This window comes from Poecile atricapillus, chromosome Z (genome assembly GCF_030490865.1).
Source record: "Poecile atricapillus isolate bPoeAtr1 chromosome Z, bPoeAtr1.hap1, whole genome shotgun sequence".
In the NCBI taxonomy this organism is placed as follows: domain Eukaryota; kingdom Metazoa; phylum Chordata; class Aves; order Passeriformes; family Paridae; genus Poecile; species Poecile atricapillus.
Genome location: NC_081289.1, coordinates 29,578,387 through 29,604,727, shown reverse-complemented (window position 1 = coordinate 29,604,727; position 26,341 = coordinate 29,578,387). Strand labels below are relative to the sequence as shown.

The 26,341-nt window shown below is 38.5% G+C and overlaps 1 protein-coding gene across 1 annotated transcript in view; it reads left to right on the top strand.

Annotated features, from left to right (window-relative positions):
• LOC131572561 (anoctamin-4-like) overlaps positions 1 to 26,341 on the top strand; it is a 101,065-nt gene that overhangs the window by 49,405 nt on the left and 25,319 nt on the right. The window contains exons 9-16 of the mRNA XM_058825809.1: positions 2,863 to 2,969; positions 4,870 to 4,925; positions 5,461 to 5,582; positions 11,912 to 12,046; positions 12,795 to 12,891; positions 13,410 to 13,470; positions 20,166 to 20,248; positions 25,465 to 25,605. Of these exons, the coding sequence (XP_058681792.1) occupies positions 2,863 to 2,969; positions 4,870 to 4,925; positions 5,461 to 5,582; positions 11,912 to 12,046; positions 12,795 to 12,891; positions 13,410 to 13,470; positions 20,166 to 20,248; positions 25,465 to 25,605 (802 nt within the window). The remainder of the gene's footprint in view (positions 1 to 2,862; positions 2,970 to 4,869; positions 4,926 to 5,460; positions 5,583 to 11,911; positions 12,047 to 12,794; positions 12,892 to 13,409; positions 13,471 to 20,165; positions 20,249 to 25,464; positions 25,606 to 26,341) is intronic.

The following is a 26,341-nucleotide window of genomic DNA, read 5'->3' as shown; positions in this document are numbered from 1 at the left end:
TGCCAGAGGTCCCTGCCCCATTGATTATGGTGATGCTGCTCTTTCTGGATCTACAGACAATTTCACAGAAAAAAAGCCAGAGTATCTGAGTTAAGAAAATTTTAAAAGCCCTATGATTTTTATGTTCAAAAATAAGTGAGGATTATTTTTTAGGTGTTACCACATGCAATTCTATCCCAAAATAATGATGTTGTTAGGGATGGTCCAGGATATCCAGATGACTCATTTTTGGCACCCCTTTTTCACCTTCTCTGAACTCTAGCATCTCTTCTTCATCCATGTCTTCATTAATAACTTTGGAAAACACTCCAAGGGCATGTTTTTGGCCCACTCTGATCATGGTGAGTTCTTCCTCTCCTCTTCCCCTCCTGCCCTCAGATGCCTTTTACTGGCACAAGATTGGGCAGGGCAGGATCTCTGCAGCTCATATTCTCACAGGTGTTTCAGGACTGCTTCAGCTATTCTGGAATAGGCAGAGTTCTTCATGGCAGTTATTATGCTGAGGTGTTTGCATCTGCTTCACTGACACATCTGGTTATTTCTTCTTGCCCATATGAGAGTGAAAGATATAATAATACAATTGCTAAATTTGCAAATGAATGCAAATGACTTAAGTGTTTCTTTAAACAAGTGATTATTTCTTTTGTTTTTTAGAGTTTGCATAATTCTTGATTTTTGCCTTTTTGCATTCATGACTCATGAAAATAGAAATGCTTAAATACTAATACAACTATGAAACAAGTTCTTCAGAAAATATGTTGAAATGGCTACCTCTGGTTGCAGTATGAGACAGTTGTGATAACAGATGGGCAAAATAACCTTGTATTACAAGGAAAATAGATTAAGGTGTTATCTGGTTCCATGTTGCAGTTTTCCCATATGCAGTGATTTAATTCACAGTTGAATCCTACAAGAACTTGTAGCTAAATCAGAATGAAAATGAGTATGCTGTCTTGATATCTGTGAAATTATCTTCACAGTTCTTTAACATATAGTGCTGTCTGGGAGGTGAGGTCTTGGATAGGCAGACAGTAAAAGAAAATTAAATAAACAGCAAAAATCTCTAATCGTTCATTTCTGTTTTACTCCTGCCTTTTAAATTGTTTCTGCTGCTGTGAAAACTGCCTAGTACAGAGTTCCAGCTTCAGCTGAAAGCAATTGTTCTAACAGATTCAGACTTTAATTTTTTTTTTATATATAATTTCAGCATATATGATTTTCAGCATTGTCAGCATTAATATCACATGATGACAGTATTTCTTTTTTTCTCAAAACACTTTTAATAGTTATTATCTTACATACTGATTACTTTAAACTGAATTTGATACAGGTGTAGCATTAAAGATATATCTTTATATCCACATGTCTTTTGTATCTGAAGGATAAGCTCAGTCTTGCATACCTTCTGTGTAATAGCAGCTTGGAATGGGATGGTGGCCCAAAACTGTTCCTATGCAGAAAAGGCAGTGGCTGGTGGACACCAACAGCATTTGCTGTTTGGTACCAGCCTACTGGTGGTCAGCCAATATGCATAAATCAAATTCCTTTTGGTAGATACTGTAGGGCATGAGTAGGACTTTGGGGATTGCAGGGAAATGGGAGGAAGCCAGAAGTACTGAGTGCAGTAGTGAATGGACTGTAGACAGAGAAATGGCCTGTGAGTATCTGGGGTGGAGTGGCAAAGGAGACGTGAGATAGTTACCTCTAGAAAACCAGGTTTCATTACTTCTGGCACACTTGGAACAACTTGTCTTACATACCTTTAGGATTTTATTTTTTTTTTAACTGTTGGCCTTTGAAGCAGACCATAAGGAACTTATGTACACACTGTATTGTATTCAAAATTCAGCTGAGAATTTTGATAATAAAGAGGGATCAGATGAAGTTCCCAAAGTCCAGAAGTTGGACTCCTCATTTTTCAAAATTACTGTGGAGGTGCAAAGCCGTATATTATTTCCCAGGGGTAAAGATTCATTCTGAAAAAAAAACAAATTTTCATTTGGGTAAAATTACCTGGGGGGAAAACTGAGCAGTGAATTTCACATCGTGCAAAAGAGAAGGTAACGTGAATCCACGCCAAGCTCCTGATTATGATCTCATTTAAGATCATATTTGTCTAGTGTGCTGTCCTACAGACTCATCTCTCTATGACACCTCTATGACCTTAACATTTTATTTATCAGTTTATTCAATTCTACAGCTCTTCAAAACCACAGATGAGGAAACCAATATTGCCTCCTATCCACAGGATTTGTTGGGTTTTTTTAAATTTATTTGGACTCACCACAATTCTGTCTAACCTGTTAAACATAGAACCTGTATTCATACTTAATAAGTGAATTCTGAGAGCTAATTTTCTACAGTATTTTAGCTTCCAGGACCAAATGTAGGAGTATATGATACTTTCAATTTCTAACATAGTATTCAGTAATAGTTTTCAGTAAGAGTGGTTTACCAAGTAGATGTTTCCAACTGACTCTTAATGGTAAAGCATAACAAAAAAGCCTGGAACAGATGTGAACTTCTACTGCTGCACTTGCAAAGATACCCTTTTGCAAATTTTCGTGAAGAATTTAGTAGTTTTCAGTGAATTATCTAAAAGTGATGCTTATCATAATGAATACTTAAATATCTTCTATCTTTCTCCAGACTTCTCCATGTAATTCTTTGTTAGAGCATGAATACTGTTACTGACAGAATCTCACCTGGCTAATCATCTCTTAATCAAGTGTCTTTAGTTCTCCTTGCACTTGCCTCGTGCTGTAGATTTTTAGAGTGCTACAGAAATTAATGGAACTAAATATTTGCCTAAACGTGTTATTACATATTTCTGAGATACCCTTGGTTTTTATTTTCATGTAGCTTCATAATACACAACAAAGATACTTTCTTCAATAATGCTACAAGAAGTAGAATTGTACACCATATCTTACAAAGACTGAAATATGAAGAAGGGAAAAACAAAATTGGTAAGTACTGAGAAATGTGCTTTTAAATGTGTGTTTAAAATAAGAAAGAAACCCGCCTGGCCTCATAACAGACTCTTTTCCTTCCTTTTTAACCACCTCAGTTTTGACTGTTTACATCTCACCCACTGCTGTTGTATGGGCTTTGCCTGGAAGATGTGATCATCCCCCTGTAATATCAGTCAGCTTTCACAGGCACATGTCACCACATGGGATTTATCACCTCTGCAAGGGAAGAGGCTGATTTAAACATGAAATATGAACAGATTACGAGCAGTGGAGAAGCAGAGAGACTCATGTAGGAAAACCTTTATTCTTTCATAAAAATGTGCTTGGAAGGATGGCAAGATTTGTGCTGCTCTGAGCCTCTGCATCTCAGGCTACAGGGCTTCTCCCTGGATACCTACCCATACCTGAGGGAGATGGAAGACTGTATCTCTGTTGTTGGTGTAAGTCAAAATGGAGTTCACCATTGATGTCCTCAGTGCAAAGAATGCTATGCATAGCTGTGGCTTCATTTTCAATTAGTGAGTGGAGGGGAAATTTGGAGTGGCCCACATGCAGGTCCAGGAGAGCAGTCAGTGACAGAGGAGGGATAGAACATGAAACAGTGGCCCACCTTCTGTCCAGTCATACAGAGCACATACTGCTCGAGTACCACACAGAGACAAATATAGAGACAATCTCCATAAAATTCTGCAGTCTGTTTAATTTCCCTGCTGTTTAAACCTCACCTTTCCTGAAGAGGAAGAGAAATATCCCAGAACTTCACTTTTTTTTTTCTTTCTCAGCTGCTGGGATGAGGGCAGCAATAGCCCTGAGCAGAGGTGATGTTGCATCTAACCCAAACACCAGCAATCCCTGCCTACCTCAAGATCCCAATTTCCCTCACATATCAACTTGTGCTGTACCTATAAAGAACACAACCTTGCATTGATCACTGGGCAGAGCAAAGCCCGGCTCAGCTGTACAAGTTTTACTTTTCTCACAGTGACACTGGAAGAAAGCATATTCTGCCAGGCAGATACTGATGTTACCGCTGAAAGTGTTATTCATATTGACTTAATACTTCTCACTGCTGTGTTCTTGCTGCTGTCTGTCCCCTGTGAATGAGGAAAGGAATCAAGACTCTATGTCTTTTGGTCAATAGGGTTTACATACCTCCAGGTTGTTAGTGTGGATGTTTTATTTTGCATTGCCTGGTAACAGTTCAGTCCTATTTTGATGACTTTTCAAGAGAAAAGCACCAATATCTCAGCAAGCATTATTTCTCAAGGCTCTCATTAAAGAGGGACAAGGCCTGAGTGAGTGGGTTGTATGGTTACTTCTTTGTGCCACATAGGAATGATTTTGGTTCAGGTTCCTGGTTTTCTTTCTGGTCTTGTACTGCTGCAGCTTGCCTTCTTCCTTTCTGTCTGTCCAGCAACTTTCATAAGACGTAAGTTGAATGCATTTTAGAAAGTTGTTATCATATGGAAATAAAGAGTTTCTGTTGCTTTATTCATCTGAAATTCAAAAGTGTCAAGACCTTCCCTGAAGTTTTTAGCTCCCAAGATATGCAGTCTTTCATCCAAATAGTTTTGTTAGACCATATTTTATAAGGTTGAACTTTAAACCTGGTGTGAGGTCTTCAATTGCACTGAAGTTACACTAAAGATAGATTTGGCAAATGAACCTTTAAGCCTCTAGCATAATAAATTATAGATTCTCATTAATATTTGAACAAGTCTTTGTGTTATGTCTTAGTTATCAAAATCTATAGAAGATTCATTTCTCTACAGGTATCATGTACTGTTAATTTGCTTCAATCTTCATTTAGCCAGTTGATAAAAATGTATTTTGCTTTTTACTTAGCAATTTTTCTGCTCCTATTGGTAAATAATTGAATACTTTTGATTCTTAGGTCTGAATCGATTGCTCAGTAATGGCTCCTATGAAGCTGCATTTCCTCTTCATGAGGTATTTTGCTCTTTTTTTTTTTTTTTTATTTTTATTTTGAACAGACATTTCCCTCAAAATGAATTATTAATTGTGTAATTATTTATCCTCAATCTTACTAATGTTTGCCGCTGACATGCTTCCATTTAGCAATGCTTTTTTCCTTGGGGAAAAATAAGGGGTGTTCTCTTGCAAAAAGAGATGAGTAAAGAGAGTTGTTCTGGATCTGTTCTGTAAAAACTGTTTGAGTTGATTTATCAGTATGTTTTCAGAGAGGAAAAGCATCACATTATGGGGGTTTTTTTATATATTCTCCAAATATTTTCTCTGCTTTTATAGGCTATCACTTGAATTTAATTTATTATAAATTTCTTAGGAAGAATAATCTCAAACCTTAGTGACATCTGTTGATTTTTTTTTTTAATGCCATATTTAGCTTTTGGAGCACAAGCATGGAATTTGCATAAATTGTGTTATCCATACCGCTAGTAAGAGAGATTTCTTAAATATTCTTTTTTGTTGCTGTTATTCATTAATGCCCAGATTTGTATTTTAGGGAAGTTACAGAAGTAAGAATTCAATAAAAACCCATGGAGCAGAAAACCACAGACACCTGCTCTATGAGTGCTGGGCTTCCTGGGGAGTGTGGTATAAATACCAGCCATTGGATCTCGTAAGGTAAGACTTACCTGATTTTGCTGTGTCACATTATAGATACTTTGAGCATAGGTTGTTTCACTTCTGAAAAAACCATGAAAAGCTTAGTTAATTCATGTGTTTTTTAAACACTGACCCTGAAGTCATGGGAAACCATTTAGTTCATGGTGACACTACATCCAAAGAAATATTTATAGAGGAGTTTGTAGAAGGAATTGAAAGAGAAAGACGTTTCCTTCCAGAGTTTCCTGAAACAGTAATTTGTAATTAAGTGTTTACAGGATATTTAAGAGAGAAAAGAAAGGAAGAGAGAAATCTGTGAAGGCTGGATAGACTTGTCTGACCACAGGAAGAGTTCCTCCTCCTCGGAGCACATCTTTGGTAAAAGATAGGCTCTCACCAGCTAGATCTTTTTCCAAAAAGCAGCCACAGAATGAGTTCTGGATGAATTTTCATGATGCTTACAATTGGGACAGAGCAGAGCTTGCAGTTACTGAGTGTGCTACCGTGCTCAGCAACACTAGTGGTGGAAGTCTCCTCTGTACCACTGCCCTTTAACTCAGACCTGTCACCACTGTCTGGATGTTTATTTATCTTGGAATGCAGTCTGCAAAGAAAAAAACACTGAGAAAGCTGAGATGTGACTCCAAGTTCTTACAATCCATTTAAATAATGTTTTCAAATAGCCTTGCATGCACTAATAGAGGATTACATATTTCTTGCATACATCTGGTCTCTCTTACATACAGAGAGACCAGAGCCTTTACTGATCATGTTGGCAGAACAATTATTGGACAGTAATGGGCTTTTTCTACTTGAAGAGAGGAATATGGAACTACAAGAACCTATTAATAAAGTCTTCAGATGTATCACAAGCACTGAAGATACATTGGCCATCAGGAAGGGTCATCCGCAACATGCAATTGGTCCAGCTTATTAATTTCCTCTTTCATAAGTCCTGCAACTAATAGAAAACTTTGCTCTTATTTATTCTCAAAATTGTTTCCAGATGAAAGATTTGTAGAGGGTAGCCCTGGAGACTAACAGTGTTATTGATTAAGGCCATATAAAACCTATCCATTTCGTAAAACAGAGAGTTTCATTTCCATGAATAAAAAGTTAACCAAGAAATACAATAAAAAATTTTACTGAGTCATTTAATCCTTTTAATGCTTTACAAAATAATTTATTAAATCTCATCATTTAATCCAAAAAGGTTTTTATTTCTTTTTTAATACTCTGGATAGAAATATGAAATTTTTGTCAAATTATACAAGAGAAATTGTTGATTTATGGAGGATCCAACAGTTAAACTGAAGAGGTTTTTGCTTTCAATATCCTAGTACACAAAAAAGATATTATTATTACACTACAAACAACTTATTTCTATAGAGTTTTATAACATTTGTCCATAGTGGTCAAGGCTACTGTTCGTCATCACTTCTTGTTCGTGAAAGTGCTCTTGAGGCAATATCTGGTGTTTGGTTTAATTTGATGATCAGACATCTGAAAGAATTTTTTAAATATGAGAATAAATGGTTACAGAATAAGCAATGTTAGAGATATGATTATTCTAGACCTTGATAGCAACCTTCTTGCATAGCCTGGTTTTAAAGTTTATGATATTTTAAGAAGCTTAACTTTTTCATCAAATAGAGTTTCCAAAATCTATTAAAAAAAAAAAGAAAAAAAGCCTATAGACCCCCTAGCTGAGGTCAGAAGTGTCCTGCTGTTGTTGAGAGTTTTTGTTGTTGGTGTTTACCCAGGGAGGAGAGGGGCAGGGGGAGCTGTGAGATTCCCTGAGCACTGGCAGCAGACTGAGTCACAAGCCACCAAACTCAGCAGCTCCAAAGCTGCAGCCCCAGCCCAGCCTGCCATTTGCCACCTGCAACACATCCACAGCTGTAATGAATTCACTGAAGGAGGGTGGCAAAAAAGAGAAGGGGATGCCTTTTTCTTCTCACTTCACAGATGCTGGATTATTCACATTTCCTCAGCTCCTGCTGAGTTTTCAGAGGATTTGAAGATTTGGGAGGAGCTAAGCAAATGTGAGTAATCCAGCAGCCGTGAATCAATCTGCCATGTCTCCTGCCACTCTTAGCAGTTCACATGTCTATTGAACGGGAGACTTTTCCTTGAAGAGCTGATGACACCAGCAAGACCTGCTGTTCATTTCACTTGGAAGTGTCTCAGCAGGCACACTTTAAAAAGAAGCTTTTTTCAGCACCAGTTCTACAGCAGGATTTTATTTTTTTTCCTCCCATAAAAGGCATTATGTGGGATCATGCTTGAAGGGTGTAGTGTTGTCATCTGTACAAAAGGAGTGGCTGGACATTGATTCTTCCACAGACATCTGACCAGAACTTATGCTGCTAGTTGATATTATGCTTTAGAAAGGCTAAGTAAATTAGATGCAGATAGTACAATTATGTCATTACTAGAAGTGCTATTTCTACCTTAAAGTCAAGTTACCACAATGATAAGTGAAAATGTTCATACTTCTGTGCTGTTTTATTTTTTCCTTAGATGTTAAAAGGAGGTTTCCATCTCCTGTGCTGCCAATTTGGCAACTCCCAAATATCATTTAATCTCATCAGCTGGCTGTTACAGAGATACTAGTCACTAAAAATAAATGAGGAAAAAGTAATTTGAGCGAAATTGTGTGATTCTGCTTCTACTCTGCTTTGAAACATGTGGCAGTGCGGTGGCCCAGACTTGGTGTAGCTTACAAATCTACTCCTATTAGTCAACAGATGTGGCACCATGACTTTAATTACACATCTCTTGGAATTTAGTGTTCACAGATACTTTACAAGAACAATTTATGATCCTTAGAATTGATTATAATTGGAAAGAAACAGGACTCGTTATATTTATATGCTCTGGGACCATGTAAATCAACAGAAGCAGCTTCAGTGATTCCTGTGGACTTTGGATCACCTCCTTCACACTTCTGTGCATAGCAGCTTCCCTCTTAATTGTGCACAAATTGCTCCTGCTGCTACTTGTGCATATAACTCACAGGACAAAAACACAGGGAGAAAACAATGGTTTTTTAAGCCATTGTGAAGCTATCTAAATGAACCTGGAAGCAAAAACTGATGCTTGAGTAACCTGCATTTTACTCCAGGTTTCCATTAAATGTCTTGACTGCTGACTACTCCCTTTCAGTCTTCTGTTAAGCCTTCCTACCCACCCCATCGCTTCTGTCATGAGAACTTCATATGCCCAAAACACCTGCTGGAAAGCTCTAGTTTCTGTGATGTAGAAAGTTCTGTATAAAATTTCATTCTTACCTGCAAAACAATAAATGAAAATAGATAGGTTCTTGGCTTGAGCCCTGATCTGTCTATATTCTAGACCCACAACTTCCTTCTAGGCATGCTGAAAGCAAAATATTCTATAATGAAGGTCATTAAACATAGGATATCCCAATATCATATTTCATAGGTCTAAAATTAGACTTTGTAGCTTAATACTTTTAAAAAATGTGCCTTATTGATAAATATTGATATTGAAATCTTGACCCAATTAAGTCATAGCTCTACTACTGGAAATGGGTTGAGGGGGTACAAGACTCACCATTAAGGTAACTGATGTTGAAGGGATAGTATACAGGCTAGCTTACAACTGAGAAGCTGAAATTACATTTTTATTATTATTTTGATGGTACAGCACATATAAGGATGGGACAGATGGATTATTCTATTAGGTGCTTGGGGGTCTTTTATGTCTCTGCTTTTTGTGGAGAAAAATTTTCTGTGGGAGAACCATTAAAGACTCAAACATTTTTTTTTCTGTCCATATTAATAATCTGAAAAATTGGATTGTAATAAATTAGCGAAGTTTGCAAGAACACAAAGATATTGTCAACACCAGAAAATTTCAAAGTGGCCTTGAAATGAGCAGAATGATAACAGGTGAAATTTAGGTATAAGAAAGGTGCAGTGATGCATTCTGGAAAAAATCCTCTAGAATTCTTTGTGTACATTGCTGAGCACTGGCTCAGAGAGAACTGCCCGCACTGAGGCTAGCTATATGAAATTTATGCTCTTTACATAGTGACAGAAGAAGAGAAGAAACAAATGTGTTCTTCAAACAGATATTTGGGGAAAATTAAAGGGAATGACAAAGGTATCTCTACACATTTTTCACCTCCTGAGGGTCACGATGGTCCAGACTAGCTGAATTACATACTGGAATAAATGTGGAACTGCTCTGAATATGACACCTAGGAAGGCCTCCAAAGACCTTCTTACTGGCATAGTTAGTTTCCATAGCATTTGACTGAGTGGTATCTGAGCAGGGACTGAAAGGAGAAATATGCAAACTATGGGGCCAGAAGACATGTTATGTCAAATTGATCCTGATGCAGTTTACAGTAGTACAGCCTGTGCCTGTGGAGTATCAGCTGTGCTGCAAAGGGCAGTAATGGAACCCCAAGGCTGTTTCTCCATATTTAAACCGATACGTACCACAGTAATGTCAACATCCTTCATTTATTTTTAAAACCTGGCTCAGATGCCTTTTCCTTACTTTTCAGGGAAGGGTTGATTCCCATCATGGACAGTCTTCTTTATGCACACACCAAACTTTGCTTGTGTCTTCATCTAGGATGAAGATGTTTGACTTCTAGATCAAAAAGAATACTATGATTTGCACTGTTAGATTGAATGGCCCAACAGTATAGGAGACTATTTTTGCCACTCATGCTTGTCAGCTAGAGGATTGGAACAAGGAAGTATGAAGTGAAAAATAAAGCTTGATGAGGATTAGGTGGGCTTCACTACTTCAAACTGTATATGTGGAAAAAAATAGGTTATCCATCTTTAGTAGAAGTAAGCTCAGATGTGAGTTTGTATTTCTGGAGGTGCAGGCACAGACTGACATCCGAGGTAAGGAAAGCAATTAGGCCAAAGGTTTCATTTACACTCTTAAGTCAGGTCTTAAAAAGCAGTTTGCAGTGTGTTTTTTTACAGTCAGACCCTGACCCTTGTCAGAACTGAGCATGTTAGCATTAGCTTCCCTTCTCTTTAGCCTGTGAATTTGAGTCTCTGTTGAATGACAAAAGAATAAAAACAAAATGGCAATGTTTGTGTTCTTATACAGAGCTGGCAAACTCAAATGAAAATAGTCACTGCAGGTCAGTATCTTTCAGCTGAGCATGAGCTCAGGCCAGAGAGATATTTCTCACACTGTGAATTTTTAATAACAACTTAAAAACTGCTAATTTTGAGCAGTCCAGATCAAGTGTCCTCCAGGGCACACAGCACTAGAGACAGTCCTAGGCCTTTCCATTCTCACTGAGAAGATTTGGCCCATGATGTTTTCTGGTAGCACAGAAGAGACAGTAGTGCTGGGTCACTGCACTTACTCTCTGGATAGATCAGAAGTTGCATCATTAAGGTGAAAGCCAGTTTCCAGCAGCAGCTGTTTTCAAACTGAGTGGACATGCAAGTTAAAGTTTCCTGCAAAGTCTCTGAAACACAAATATATCATCTTGCCTCATTCTTTAAAACCAGTCTTGTAAATAATCCCCTAAAATCTCAGCCTCCTGTGCACAAGTCAGACACAGGACAATACATCAGCCTGCTTCTTTGCTGATGAGCTCAGCAGGTTTTTGTGTGCCTGATGTGTTCCCTAACACAAAAATAAAGGCTTGGCTGTGTTTGGGAGGAAGAAATTTGCTAATGAATATGTAGCAACACATTTCTTTGTGGCTACTTTGCTGCATGTTTTTAAGCAATATATCTAATAAATTAGGATCAATTCAGACTTCTTTCCTCAATCCATTGCAAGATGATGGACCCCACTTGCACCTCACTTTCCACTGCAGTAGAATAATGAAATTAGTTTTCCAGGAACTGAGCTAAGAAAATGAATAATCAAATGGAAATAAACTGTATTGGAGAATGGGCTCTTGTTAATTGAATTCTTAGAACTAATTTGAGCTCAAATAATTTTTGCTGTTAAACAAGCTTTAGGGATAAAATTTATTTCAATGCAATTATTTGGGCAGTAAAGTCCAACAGCAAAAATCAAAGCACACCATCAATTTCCCAAATACAAAGAACTAGCTTTCTAAAAGTAAAGTTTCCTCCCAGTGTTTCCTTCATGAGGTCTCCACTTATCTAACTGTAGACTGGAGTTCTTGAAATTTTTAATTAATGTTTTAAGTTCATTCCTGAAGCAGGTCCCTCAGTGTGTATTTAGAAGCTTAGCTGAAGGCTTTTTCTCCTCTTTAATCTACTTTTTAGATATGATAGAATTTTATTTTTTCTACTAATGAGCAAGATTAAGTAGATTATTCTAATTAGCAGGTAACTTTGCTGTGTTTTGTTTTAAAACAGACGGTACTTTGGTGAGAAAATTGGGCTGTACTTTGCCTGGTTAGGCTGGTACACAGGGATGCTCTTCCCAGCTGCCTTCATTGGATTGTTTGTCTTTTTGTATGGAGTCACCACTTTGAACCACTGCCAAGTCAGGTAATGTGGGAACTTTTATAAAGAAGTTGCAGCTGTGGGTTATTATGAATAATTTAAGAGATCTTCCCACAAGCTGTTAATTATTTTATTTTGAACTGTTGAATGAACAGCCAAGAAAAGATTGCTTAGTTGTCATAAGATATGGTATGATATCAAACTTCCCATGTTTTATGCTCCTGAATTGGGATGAAAGGAAATGCTTCTGCCCAGTTCCAGTTGGTAATGGTGCTGGCAAGTCAGAACGAAGTAGGGAAAAAGTAGACTCCTTCATTACTCTTTAAGAGGCCAGCACAAGAATGGGGAATTTTCACTCTCTGTAAGGCCTTTCCCAAAGATCCACCACAGAGAGACATTCCTCAGGTGAAGAGAATACTGGACCTTCTCCTGAGTGATGCATCTCTAAGTTTTTGGGCACTTAAGTCACAAGAATAACTTTGTCTGAAGTTACCCTCACCCTCCTCCTAGCAAAGGTCACTCTGACTCAAGGAGAAGCTGGAAATGGTGAAGAGATACTGCTAGGTTGTCCCTGGAGAACTGCACTCTGCAGTTATGACTGTAAACTCTGTAGTCTTAGATAGTCAACAAATATTAATTATGCACATGCAGTTATGAACATCTTGGCTTCGGTTACAGACCAATTTTGTTCAATATGTAAATTGTATTAGCAAAGCCTATCAATCCAGACAGATTGTCGTGCAGATTGTTGTAGTTAAGAAGCTATTAATTTTCATCTCCTCTATTTTTCCAGTAAAGAAGTCTGCCAAGCTACAGATATCATTATGTGTCCTATATGTGATAAATACTGCCCCTTCATGAGGTTGTCAGACAGCTGCATTTATGCCAAGGTATGTTTCAGGCTATGCAAATAGATGTTTCCTGGTAAAAGCATGAATTCTGCCTTTTGAATTTGTCCTTAGTGAGCTTGGGTAGATAAAATCTTGAAGGGACAGATCAAGTTCAGCCAACATTAACATTGGTTTTTCACCAATACTTAGTTTGAGTTGTAAAACATTTGAATGCAATCTGCACTTGGAGATTCAGGAGTCTCAGAGGTCTTGCCCTCAAGCTGTGTGTTGTGGTGTCCTTGACATCAGCCTTTATCTCCTCATCCATCCTCTCTACATGGCTCCAAAATATTAATGCTTTGGGTCTGAAATGTTGCTCACATCTGGTGTTGGCAGGGGTCAGTCCCAGGCCAGGCTGTCAAACAGTCCTGCAAATTCACAGGTGGATTTCGTGTGTCAAGGGAAGGTTATTCAGGATTGTCAGACCAGCTAAACTCATTATCACATTAATTTTCATAAGTGGAAATAGAAAATAAAGGCTTATTTTCACAAATTGATAATTTTAATATCTCTCTCAGGTAACCCACCTTTTTGACAATGGAGCTACTGTCTTTTTTGCTGTTTTCATGGCAGTGTGGGGTAAGTTTTCATTTTGATATTTTAATTGCACCATCTTTTTCTTTGAGAATGTGATGCAACATAGGCCTTTTTGTTTTCCAACACACTCTTTTTCTGATACTAAGAAAAAGACTATAGGCTTGAGACATTTCTGTTTCTGAAGAAGGAAAATGGAATTAGTTTAATTAGTTTTTATTTTATAATAATTTTTTATATATTATATATATATATTTATATATATAAATATTTGATAATAATTTTAATTAAAACAAAACTGTGAATGCAGTTATGTAGTTTATAGATATATGTAATTCTGTGGGATTTCTAACCATTTTAAATCCATTGGTACTAAGGCCTTCTCTCTATTACTGCTCAGGGCTTCTCCTAGCTTAGGGCAGCTCAGTTTAGTGTCAGTATTAAAATGAGGTAATGTAGTTTTTCCCCACCTTGCAGAAAGGCAGTAAAACTTAAATCTATGTAAGCTGGTTGCAGTTAAAGCCAAACACCAATAAAATAAATAAAATATTTCACTGAATGTCAAATTGATCTGAGTGTGGTCTAACTGTTGCCATGGAGGCTGAATTTTGCCCATAGAAATGTTCTATTTTTGGGTCAACTCTTTTTCCTACTATGTCATGTAGGCAGAATTCAAGGCAAGAGGAATCAGTAATTTCTGACAACACAGAGATTGTTTCAAACAACCCTAAACACACCCAGGCTCTTAGCTGCTACCAAGCCATTCTGAGAGAAAGTTAACATAGAAAATGGCTCAACAAGGTGACTCAAAAACAGCATCCAAGTCCTTGAGCTATCCGGATTTAGTCATTGTTCTCCTGCTCTTATTCACACATCTCCAGCTGTGGTGTCCAAGTAATTCTTATATTCTTAATTTTAAACTGCAAATCTCTTTACTGAACCACAGAAATATCCAGGAAGTGACATGAGAGACAGCAGGACAACAGAGATTAGCCTGTCTACCTCAATTCCTACCTCCAAAACTCCAGTTTTGTCTTAGTTAACCAATTAAATTAGGTGATATACCAATCAAACCTATTTATTCCATTTCATGTAATACTGACAATATTAAAATATTACAAATCCCATTTAAGAAAAGTCCACAAATCATACAAATTTTATGCTTCTCTTTCATACCTCATCTTTGTTTTAGAGCTACAGAGAGCTAAGAATCAACAAAAATTTCTATGCCTTAAAGATTACTTTTAGATGCTTACTCAGTTTTTCCAGACTCTTTCTCCATGTATTCACTGAAGTTGATAATTTCCAAGACAAGGACATCTCTATTTCCAAGGCAGAGACCTCTCTAGCTAGGAAAACTGATGGGTTAACATTGCTGAACATTTATGGCAGCGTTCCTAACTGCTGGTGAGCACGTCTTTGGAGTGCAGAGTTTTCCACTACTGCTTTTGTTCCTCCTTAACAATAACAGTGCTTTCAGAAAACAGCTGTGCTCACAGCACGGCTTCTGTGTCTTACTTTAGATCCAGGGCTGTAGGAAAAGCAGCTCTAGATAAGGGGAGTCCCTCACAGAGGTGACCGTGCCCAGTCCTGCCTTGTGGTTGCTGCCTTTGAGAAGGCTGAGGAGGCTGAACACGGCTGCCTACACCATGTTGTACACCCTCCCTCTTCCCTCTCTTTAGCTGGCAGGAGCCACATCTCACTCTGGTTAGCCTCTCCTTCCTCCCCTTCCTTCAGCATCACTGTCAGACTCCCAGACCCAGTTCCCTCTGGGAATCTCCACACCAGCCTGCCAGGACTGAGCAGTGCACTGCCCACCCATGCAGCACCTAAGTCCACAGTGAGATAAGAAAAAAATACAAATAGAAGCTGCCCCCTGGATGATTTGGCTTCTGGAGAAGAGACTATAGGACAGCAGCTGGGGAGAGAGCTCTCCTCATCACTTTTTTTGGCTTACTGTGATTGTGAGCTGACTGCCAAGAGGGACAGAGGGGCAGCCCCAGCAAGAGCTCTGAGTGTAGGGTTTGGTTTGGGGAATGGAGCAATCCTCCGACTCTACACAAACCATACTTCCTTAAAGAAGGCTTTGCAGAGAAACAGTGATATTGTGGAGGTATTTTCCATGCAGATAGGGCTAAAGCAACGTCTAATAGGGGAAGTCACGCTTTCCAGGGATTTTCTGGTACTGTATTTAGGAGTTGGCTTACTGCCTGTGTTAAATGGGTTTTCAGTCTGCAGTAGGCCTATTGGCAGCTGCAGGCATTGCCATCATCACAGTAAATCATAGAGGAAGAGAAGAATCAATGGCAGCAGTTTGATTGTGGAAATGTTTCTTCTGTCAGCATGAAACAACTGGCAAACACATAAAATATTGGCTGTGAAAAGTTCAGCCTTCCAGATGATCCAGTTTGACAGACACTGATATATTAAATAATTATGGCAGTTCTTTCATAAGAAGAGAACAAAAGCAAAAACAAAAAAAGGCAGCTAGAACTGTGTTACCACTTTTGCCAGAAAAAAAATTAACAAATCTAAACCACTAGACAAAGACAGAAAGTGAGAGAAAGATGTTAATTCAAAAAAATGTTGACATTTAAAGTGAAGAGAAAAGTAATTCTCATTAAAGAAATCTAGGTAAATTTGGCACTCAGTTGACTTCAGTATGTTCAGTAAAGCCAGATGGAATTGTAGATTTTGCTTTTCCAGTTGAAGAACTGGGGAAACCTATTGCAAAGCTATTATTGCCAAGGTGTTTCCTGAAGCTCTATAGCAAAATTCTGTAACTGTTCAATAGGGAAGTCCAGCAATTTATCATTTCTAAAACTGTGCTGAAGACAGGATAGGCTGACAGTAGTTTCTCTCTCTGTGCACATCTTTGGGGGACCAAGGGATGCAAGAAAAATCCTTTTTGAAATTTCTTCCTGTGTAGCATGTTTCCTTTGATAAAGGAAGTAGCTTCAGAACACTCACTGAAAGGCAAAATTGAGAGGAGAAAGAAAGGACTGGCATGAAGAACTTAACACTTTTTTCAAGCAATAAGGAATGCCAACATAAAACAATTTTTCTGTATGTATCTGTTAGTCTAATAAAAAAAAATTACTTTCCTACAATGCTTGCCTCTAACATAAAACATTGACATTGATCTGCTCTCCGAGGAGATAGAATTTAAGGATGTTCTTCAGCAATACTGCTGGTATATAGAATATATTCTAGGAGTCAGGATGGATATATTAAATGGTGCTCTGAAATACAATAGAGAAAGGATTTCTGAGAGAAGGTCAGGGTGAAGCTATTTCCAACAAGAGGCCATTTGCATTACGAGATAAGATCACAACTTGCTACAAAAGCATCTGAGGAAATGATGTTGACAGCTTTTTGTACAAGTGGATATTGAGGACCCAGCTGCAAGGTTGAGTTCTGAAGCAGGACAAACATAATATAGGAAAAGATCTGGGAGCTAAGACAAATGAGAAATGCAAAATTCCAAGCAGGAATTTTTGAGAAAACTCAACATCTGGTTTATACAAATGGGAAAACACACAAGTGGGAAAATACAACTCTGTTCTATTGAATGTCAAAGTCAGAAAAGAATGCTGAAGTTTGTATGGGGTATTTGTAGTTGAAATTAAAATTAGAAAATAAGCAGAGAAATTTGAAAAGGCAGTACTTTTAGAAGACCTCAGCAGCACAGTGAATCAATCAAAGATGGTTATTTATAGCACATTTTAAAATATCTAGCAAGGGAAAACTGTATACTGACCTGAATAAAGGCAGAAAAGTGTAACACAGTGAAAGCTTAAACAGCACTGTACAGAACATCATATTTTCTACTTAACTGTTAGAAAATAACTTTCTAAAGAAGCTTCGGGAACTTCACATACTTACTCTGACAGGTGCTAAATGTGCTAAACATAGTATGTATAAATTCCTCACTCCAGGTGTGGGAAAAACAAGAAAGAAAAGAAGCATTGTTCAACAAAGACATATCTGAGAGGTTCAGGGCTGGGACTCAAACATCTACTGGAGTTCTGCTACCAGCAGCTTTTTGAATGGGAACAAAGTGGTGGAAATCAATCAGGCTTCTTTCTCCTAGGTTTCCAAACTGTGCAGGACTACTTGTTTAGCTTGAACAAAATAATTCAATATGAGCTGATAGGAGAGAAGCAGTTCTACCAGGAAAAAAAACAAGGAATGAACCATGGTGTGGTTCAGCAGCAGTGGAGCCTCATTAGCACTTACTAGTTTTGCTGATCACAACCAATCATACTGCAATTATTACAAACATTTATAGAAACATTGGGCTCATGACTCTCTATTAGACTAAAATCAAAGTGATTGTTTCTTGGTGTAACATAATTCCAGCTTCCAGAAAAATAATTACATGATATATGAAAATGTCTTCAAACAAAATATCTGCTTCCTTACATGTGATTTTGATACCTTACCTTGTCTGCTTGTAGTGTTCATTTCCTCAGCATACTTTCACTGCACTGGCTAGTACAATAAAACATAATTCTTACTGTCTAAAAATTAACTTTTGCCAAACTGATACCAGTACTTAATATCAGGTCCCATTTTTATCAGTATGCTGCAGTAGGGCAAACAGACCTTTAAGGAGATGCTTTTATGACTGAAATATACTGCCAGACTATTGTGACACTGTTACAGCTGATACTGTGCTAGCTCATGAACAAAGAGGTTTATGTTCTCTGTTTATCAATCTGCTTCTTCTCAGTGAGCAATAAAGGAAAGAGATAAACTTCACAGTGGGGAGTGGAAGCCTGCCCATTGATTTGTGTTAGCTTTAGGTAGTTTCTACATTGTTTACACAAAATAAATGTTTAAAACCCCTGTAACTTTAACCAGGCTAAGTATTAATCTTTGGATTATGAGCATATTATGTTTTTACTGTTTTCCTGATTGTTCTTTCCATCAAAAAATGGAAGCACAGTTGTCACATTAAAGGGGGGGATTTCCTCAAATCCTTTTTATTTGATTGGTCTGTCAGTGCTCCAGGAAAGCCAATACCTCTGTGTCTGAGCACTGTCCTGTTATCAGGTAACACTCTGTTACCACTGACCTGGTGACTCTCCACTGAGCTGCCCTCTGGGTCAGAGGATGGTTTGACTGACATGTTCAGGGACACACACCAACAGCAGAAGAAAGACTCTTCTCAGGTCTTCACACTTTTATTCAAGTGTGTTTCCCACTGCTGGCAACTGCCAGTGCCCTTGAAGGAGTCACACCAACAGTTTAGGGGACAACACTCTTTATTAATATACACATTGTGAGTGGAAATTGTGACAGGTGAAAGTTCGACGATTGACAGTGACAGTAGCTGACATCAAAAAATTTATTCAAAGCAATGTCCGGACAAGCTCTAATCATCAATCAAACCTAGCTCAAGATCATTCAGCAAGAACAGAGTACAGTTATTACCCAGCTCCTTGGGAAGAGGAGACAAGTTCAACCCGTCCCCTGACCCCACAAGTTATGATGGAGTCTTCTCTAACTTTTCCCCATTAACTTACTTTTATACTCTTTGTTTACATTTAGGTGGAGCTTGAGTGGCTCTAGTGATACACACCTTTGTTATTGATAGGTGTAAAAATTCTCTCACTTCTCTCTTAAAAAAATTAAATATGGAGTGAAGGCCTGTGAGGGGGGGGAGGGTGACTTTGGGATGGAGGTGTGTGTTAATATTAGTTAGGTTTTAATGAACCCAGTTCATCCAGGGACAACAATTTCACCACAGTTGCTGGCTCAGCAACAAGACACCTTCTCCTACCTCCCCTGGCTGACAGGTGCTATGTGTTTATCAGCTGCAAAGTGCCATCAAAGTTCCCCTCCCTGCAACGATTATGTGAAAGCCTGATCTCTGTGTCTCCATTCTGCTCCACCCTCCATTCCATTCCCCTTAGCACATACTTAAATTTGCAGATTATATGGGTATATGGGTAGTCATGGTGGAATAGGTTTCAGGCATGCCACCCGCATTCCATCCAGGGAGCAGCAACTGTATTTTACCCTGTAATTTCCATACTGTTCAAACTTCTGTTCAGAATATGAACATAACCTCCTTGCTTTCTCTAATTTTACTCCCAGTCATCTTCCCATAGCAGTCATGAGTAGGCCTGTTACTCCATCTTGAACTCTATCAATAAGGGCTGTACTATACAATTTTTTAATACCACACACCCTTTACGAACTCACATAGTGTAAAAAAAAAAAAGGGTTGGATTAAAAAGGTGTGAACTGGAAGTTCCCCTTTCCCCAGTAGTACTCCACAGATTTTCAAATGCACTGGACTGGGCTTCCTCTGGGTGATGGTTTCTGTGTAACATAAATGGTCTTCAAAGAAGCAAAGTTACTCCTTTATGTGCAATGGCCCCAAGAAACCTTTAGCTTCATCAGAAATCTGCTTTATCTAGCAGTGATGACTCACAGGAACAATTTTATTCTTTGAGAGCCCTCCCTTGGTTGGTTAGAAATTAAACATTCTCATTTAGCACTAAATGAAATCTCTAAAGCCTCAATCATACTTGAAGCAAGCAAGCTAATCCTTAGAAAGCAACGCTTTTTGAAAGCAGCTTTGATCATCAGCATGATTTGCTGTTCAAAGGAACCCATTTATGCAAAAACTTAAAATAATGTAACAGCTTCATTCAACAGTTTGTGATAGTCATTAACATTTTCTTGACTTAAAAACAATTTTGCATCTCTTTTTCTACTTGCTCTAGCCACTGTTTTTCTGGAATTTTGGAAAAGAAGGCGAGCAGTAATTGCTTATGATTGGGACTTGATAGACTGGGAAGAAGAAGAGGTTTGTATAAAAACATGTACTCCTTAATCTTTAATACAAATTTACTTGGTTGAAAATGTAAGGTTTTATTTTGCATTTATTTCAGTTCATTCTTTAAATCTTTATAAACTATGAAATAAGCATTTTTCTCCTCAGATGTTTCCTTTGGAATGTAAAGAAACTTTCTCCAGGCAAATTTGTTGTCTTTTTTCACACTTTTGCAAATCTAAATTAATTTGAGAGATTTCAGGGAGAAATGCACTGTGGGAGAAATGCATTTTATTTTGAAAGCTGGAAATTCTTGGCAACCCAGGATACTGTGAATTTGGCAAATGAGCTTTTATCTGTTCTTTTAGTTCGTCACTGAGAGTATTGATGAAAAGAAAGTCTTGTGAGGCTTGTACCAGCTTCTGAACATTCAGACACTGGTCATCTGAGAGAGAGAAAGCTTAATTTGTTCTGTGTTGGTAGAGGAAATCCCCTTAGGGAAGAAAGTAAACTGCAGAAAATATCTTTAATCTTTTCCTCTGGTGGTCACCAGAAAGAAACAACATGCTCTTGGGACTGAGAACTCAGGTCTAAATAGAACTAGAAGGTTTTAGTATGCAGGAGAAAAGCAAGATTCAGTGTGTGTTGAAGAAAAAGTGCTCCTCAAGTGGGATTTGTACATATGGTGTCTACAAATCTGCTCTCCTTACTCTACAGAAGCTGTGGGAGTGATGGTAAGAGGCTGCTGTGGTGGTCTGAGTGAAGTTGAACCTCTACATTGCTGTTTTGGTGGAAGATTTTATTTTTTATCAATCTTGCCAGCAGAGAAACAGACTTCTGAGTTATGGGATTTTTGTCTGTATGAGGCAAAGTAGTTCAATGAGGCCATGAAATGGTGGAATTGCTGGTAGGATTTTTTTTTTTTTAAATGCTTAATTACTAAGAAAATAACCCAAGAACGTAGCATGAAATAACTTGCGCAACTGGAAATCAATCTCTTTATAACAGTTATCTGTGCACATATGCAGTCAGTTCTGGGTGATACCTCAGGCCTATCTTCATATATATAGGAAATACTCTAATACTGATTCAACTCTTCTGAGATTAGCAAGTTGCTCTTGCCAATGCTGGCAAGCCACAAAGGGATTGAGATAGTCCTGCCTGAGGTTCACACAGTGGTCAGGATTGGCCTGCAGGGATCATGTCTTCTCATGGCTAGTTGCAAAAAATGCTGTCCATGCTGACAACTAAGAAAAAGCTTTACCAAATTGCAATTTCCAAGTGACAGTTATGCCTTCCTCTGAGTCTCTGGAATGAGAAGGAGCCTTTAAACTAATAAAATACAAAAGTAAGTACAGTATGGGACCCTCTTTATGTTTTCCCCAGGAAGCCTGGTCTTGCAGATGTTTATAGTTTGGGATGTTATATATCTTCATCTTTCACCATCTAACCTACCTGGATTTGGGATTATGCTGATTTATAAAGCCATCCACCTGAATCTTCTATGATCAGTTCATTTAAAAATATTGAATTTCCTGGTAAGGTTGATCTTAAGCGACAGTTCGCTTTTTTTTTTTTTTTTTAAATAAGATATAGTTTTATTCTTCTGGCAGATTATTTCAGTTTGGCCTGCAGGATGATATTTGCATGTTGGTAATTTTCAGAGGATACATGCTTTCTGTTGATGTCAGCTGATCTTTTATTCTCACACCAGAGTTTTTACAGTAAGCTGCATCAACAAGACCTCTCAGGAGTAGTGGGGATTGTACCTGCTCCAGAGCTATTCAGTGTACCTCCTTACAGTTCTAGAGGGAATCTTACAAGTTTCTACAGCAGGAGGTAGAAGTTTTTTCAGAAGCAGTGTGCCAAATTGTACCTTTCTCAAATTAGAGGACTCAGCAGGCTACTTCTCGAAGATTTGTGTGTCTACCAATTAGAACATCAGTGGCTTGTTGGCATTTGAGGCATCACTTCCTCCTTTATTCAGCATTCAGTAGGATCCAAAGAGCAGGAGCTGATTGCCTCCTAGAGGGATCTTCTCTGAAGATCTACAGCCCCCAGTGCCCATACCTACAGCACAGCTCAAGCGTGTCTCTGCTTCAGGGCCAGCCCAATGGTCCACTGCCACCTCTGCTGGAGTATCTAATGCTGCACTTTTCCATTGGAACTGCACTTTCCCCTGAGAAAGACACAGTTTGGAAGCAGGTGCTCCAGATGAAGCAGTGTGGAGATCATTTCCCTGCTCTGGTTCAAAGCCCACCTCTTCACTTTGCCATTATCTTCACCTGCAAACCACAGGCTTTGCTTGGAGGCTTACTTCTGGGAATATTATACTTGTACTGGTCATTCAAATTTTCAATCTACAAATTCTTTTTCTATATCAGGGCTATAGAGGACAATATGCTTGGACTCAGAAAGATGGGACTATTTCAATAACTTACCTGTTGAAGGATCAAAAAAATCTTGAGGAAAAGAGATATTTTGCAAAGAAATTTAGAGTAGCTCTTCTAGAGCATAAATGCCTTGTCTAAGACAATCCACATTAATCCATATTTCGTACTCCAGAAGTCAATATGGTTTCTCTTATGAAAAGGTTGGAATTATCCATGTGCGAGAAATAGGAAGGAAAACAGTCTGTTTTATGTAGATTGGAAAAGATTCATCCTGTGGAGTTTCATTGGGAAGTTGTGTGTCAGTGTGAAGTCAATGAGAATTTTGACTCCATAACGTGAGAATTTTTCCCCTAAAAGTGCTACTTTCTAATAGAATCACTGCTAATTAAATTTCCTTTCTGCTTTCCATTCAGTTATCACTAGTCAAAATCAGCTGATTGCTTGTATTAGTTATTTCAGACATCGATTAAACAGTTCTAATTACCATTTTGAATCTCAAGCTTTTGATAATGAAGATAAGTGTCCAGCCTTTGCTTGCTTTAATTTTCATTGTCAAATTGAAAAATAAGGTTTTTTTACAGAGTAAAATTTATTAATTCTTAGCAACAATACACTGAAAAGACACCATTTATAAGGCTTCCTATCTCTTTGTTATCACCTTCCTGTTCTAAATGAAGAGACAAATAAAAGAAACAATGAAGACGATGGAAAGAAGAATTGCACTTATTCAGATATAGAACCTTGTGAATTCCTCAGCACTTTAGATTCTCATCCAAGAAAGGCAGACAACAACTCCTGCAATGTTCAGGCCTCTCAGCCTGGGGATATGAACTGAGTGTGTTTTGGCACTTTCAACCCTACATATCTGGATTTCCTGTTCATGTAAACCAGGTGCAAGGTGGGAGACATGAAGAGCAACTGCATCTTGGGTGGGCACGCCACAAGAAACCAACTGCATGCAGTTCCTGGCTTCCTCCCGGATGAAATCCTGCCTTCTGCTTCTATTTGTAGCATATTTTTTATTTTTCTTCAGCATCACCTTCTTTCTATCATTAACCTCAGCCAGACACAATACAGTTTAGTTGCCCAAGCATTGTGGAGTATCATTAAACAGGGACAAAGTGTCATGCTAGATTTCCAATTTTTTTTGAGAATATCTGTAAAAATAGCATTTGCATTATTTGCATCAACTGGAGATCACAGGACATGTGGATATGATAAGAACTTCCCTACACCACAGACTGTAAAAGCTAATCAAACCTTGGCTCAGAGAGGGATGCAGAGAAGTAAAAGTTTCTTGTCCATGACAAGCCAGCTGGCAGAGTCCTGGAACAATCTGCAGGGCGAAATTCTCAGGAACCTTGCTTCACTGCTATTACACTCTGTACTTTTTCATGCCCCTGGGCACACAGGAATACTGTTTACATTGTTCCTTTTGCCAGATTGTGGTCTGCTCAACTTCTTTTGGCCCTGATACAGCAGGAACAGCCTGAGCAAAATAGAATAAGAGCAAGGTATTACCCTGCCTCTACAGAAACATATTTCACCTTTTTGTATACTTGATGTAGGGCTGGTTCCCTCAAGCATATTCTTAGTTACAGAGGCATTGCAGCTAGCCTGCCACTTCATTTGTTTTTATAACTTGTTACCAGGTTGCTGCGTGAATTTGGAAGTTAACTGTGTTGAGAAAGCATCTTCAAAACTTGGAAGAAGGAGAATAAGACATGACTTCTTTCCACCCCTGCCCCAAACCCCCTCTTCAGGGGAATTCTGAAAAAAGTATGTAGGCTTTTAGGATATCTCACCTTTAGTCACATTCTGAAGACTTGTGTGAGCAGTTAACATTCGCCTATTTCAATAGTCATTTAAGGTCTGGGCATTTCCAGGTTTAGTCAGAGTTCAGTCACATGCAGCTGAAGGGCTGGAAGCGACTGGAAGCTAGTTCTTGTCTGCTCCCTTGTAGGCAGTTGTACCATGGACCAGCTCTCCAGAATACAGTAGAGTACTACAAACAGTGCTCTAATATCTGCCAACATTTGTGAGAGTCCTTCCTCCCAGCCTGGTGCTTTATCTTGCCTCTGACAGTGTCCTGGATGCCAGACTGGAAGGAGGTGGCACAGGACACGTGGCTCTTGGTGAACGTCTGCGTGGCAGGGTGGCAGGGTAGCACTGCTGCAGGTGTCACCTGCACCAAGGGTGAACCCTGTCTTCTGGCAATGCTGTGAACAGATGCAACCAAATCTCTCCCAAGTAATCCCCAGGTTTCATTTCACAAGAGGGTTCTTAATGGCAAAGCAGCCTTTGACATTTCTGCTGCTGAAAGTTGTTCCTGCTAGTAATATTGTCCTAGTTAAGATGTAACTGAGCAGTTAGATGTTAGATGGCATGGGTTGTTCTTCAAATGCTGACAAGCCTTTTCTGGTAATGGAAATGTAACCAAATGCCTAACAGCAATTAGGTTTGGAAAAAGGAGGTTTGGTTGTTAGGGTGGTTTTTTTTTGCTTAGTTGTAAATTTCCAGTATCAATAGGATAATTACAGACTGAAAAATTCTTTGGTATCAACCTTAAAACGATTTGTCTTGCAGCCACATAGTTTTGAAAGAGCATTATTTAGAGGAATAGCTAATTGGGGATTTTACTAAATACTTCCAGTACTTACTTTTATGGGTACAGTGATTTATTCTAGTTCTCGTGAAGGAGACCTGATTTCCCAGCTCAGCTTTTATAGTAGCTGTGCCAGCTGCTGAATTCAAAGATGTAATTCCCCAAAACAGTGATCTGATAAAAGATCTGAAGTTTCCTACAGAGTTTTTCCTAGCTGTGCTGTATGTGAACTTTATCTGTCTGCTCTTTAGGAGGAAATACGTCCACAGTTCGAAGCCAAATACTCCAAGAAAGAACGAATGAACCCCATATCTGGGAAGCCAGAGCCTTATCAAGCATTTGCAGATAAATGCAGCAGACTCATCGTTTCTGCATCTGGAATATTTTTTATGGTTTGAGCATTTTTACTTATTAACTAGTTGAAAAAGAACAAAATATCATTATCTCTGCTAGTAGAGTAGGTAAATATTGGGTATGATTGCTTGAAAGTGAAATAAGCTCTATGCATGTTGAAAATCTATATAGCAAATCACCTGAGTTTCTGTCAAGTGCTACAGTGGTTCACTCTTCACTGAGTCTCACAGATAGCTAATTCCTTCCTTCAAGGCTACACCTGTGGCACTGTATGTAGTGACACATGCCAGAAGAGTGACACTATCACATCCAGGCACCAACTTCAGTTGACTGAATTAGCTCACTGGTAGTTCTCCCTGTGTAGACAGTGCAGAGCGATGGGGAAAGTTGCCATTGGAGAAGCAGTTGTTCTTTGTAAGCTTCATAGAGAACCTAAATAAGATGCCTAGGGTGTTTAATGATGTTAATACAACCTAGTTTCACAGTGTACTGAAGAGATGAGGAGAGTTCATATTCCTAGTGCAGTTGAAATGGAGAAACCAATGTTCCTTGACTAAAATGATGCATTTATCCCCTTTACAAAGTGCAAAACTAAAAGGAGTAGCAAAATCTTTCCTAACAGAGAGCTTCTGCAGAAACACCCCCATCCTCTTAATTTCAGTGGAGCAGTAGTGGGCTGTCATTCACATGACAACAGGCGTGGTAGTGCTGGTCTTGAAAACACAGTGCTGGTCTGGAATCAACGGACTGCCACAGAATTTACCAGGGCTTTTC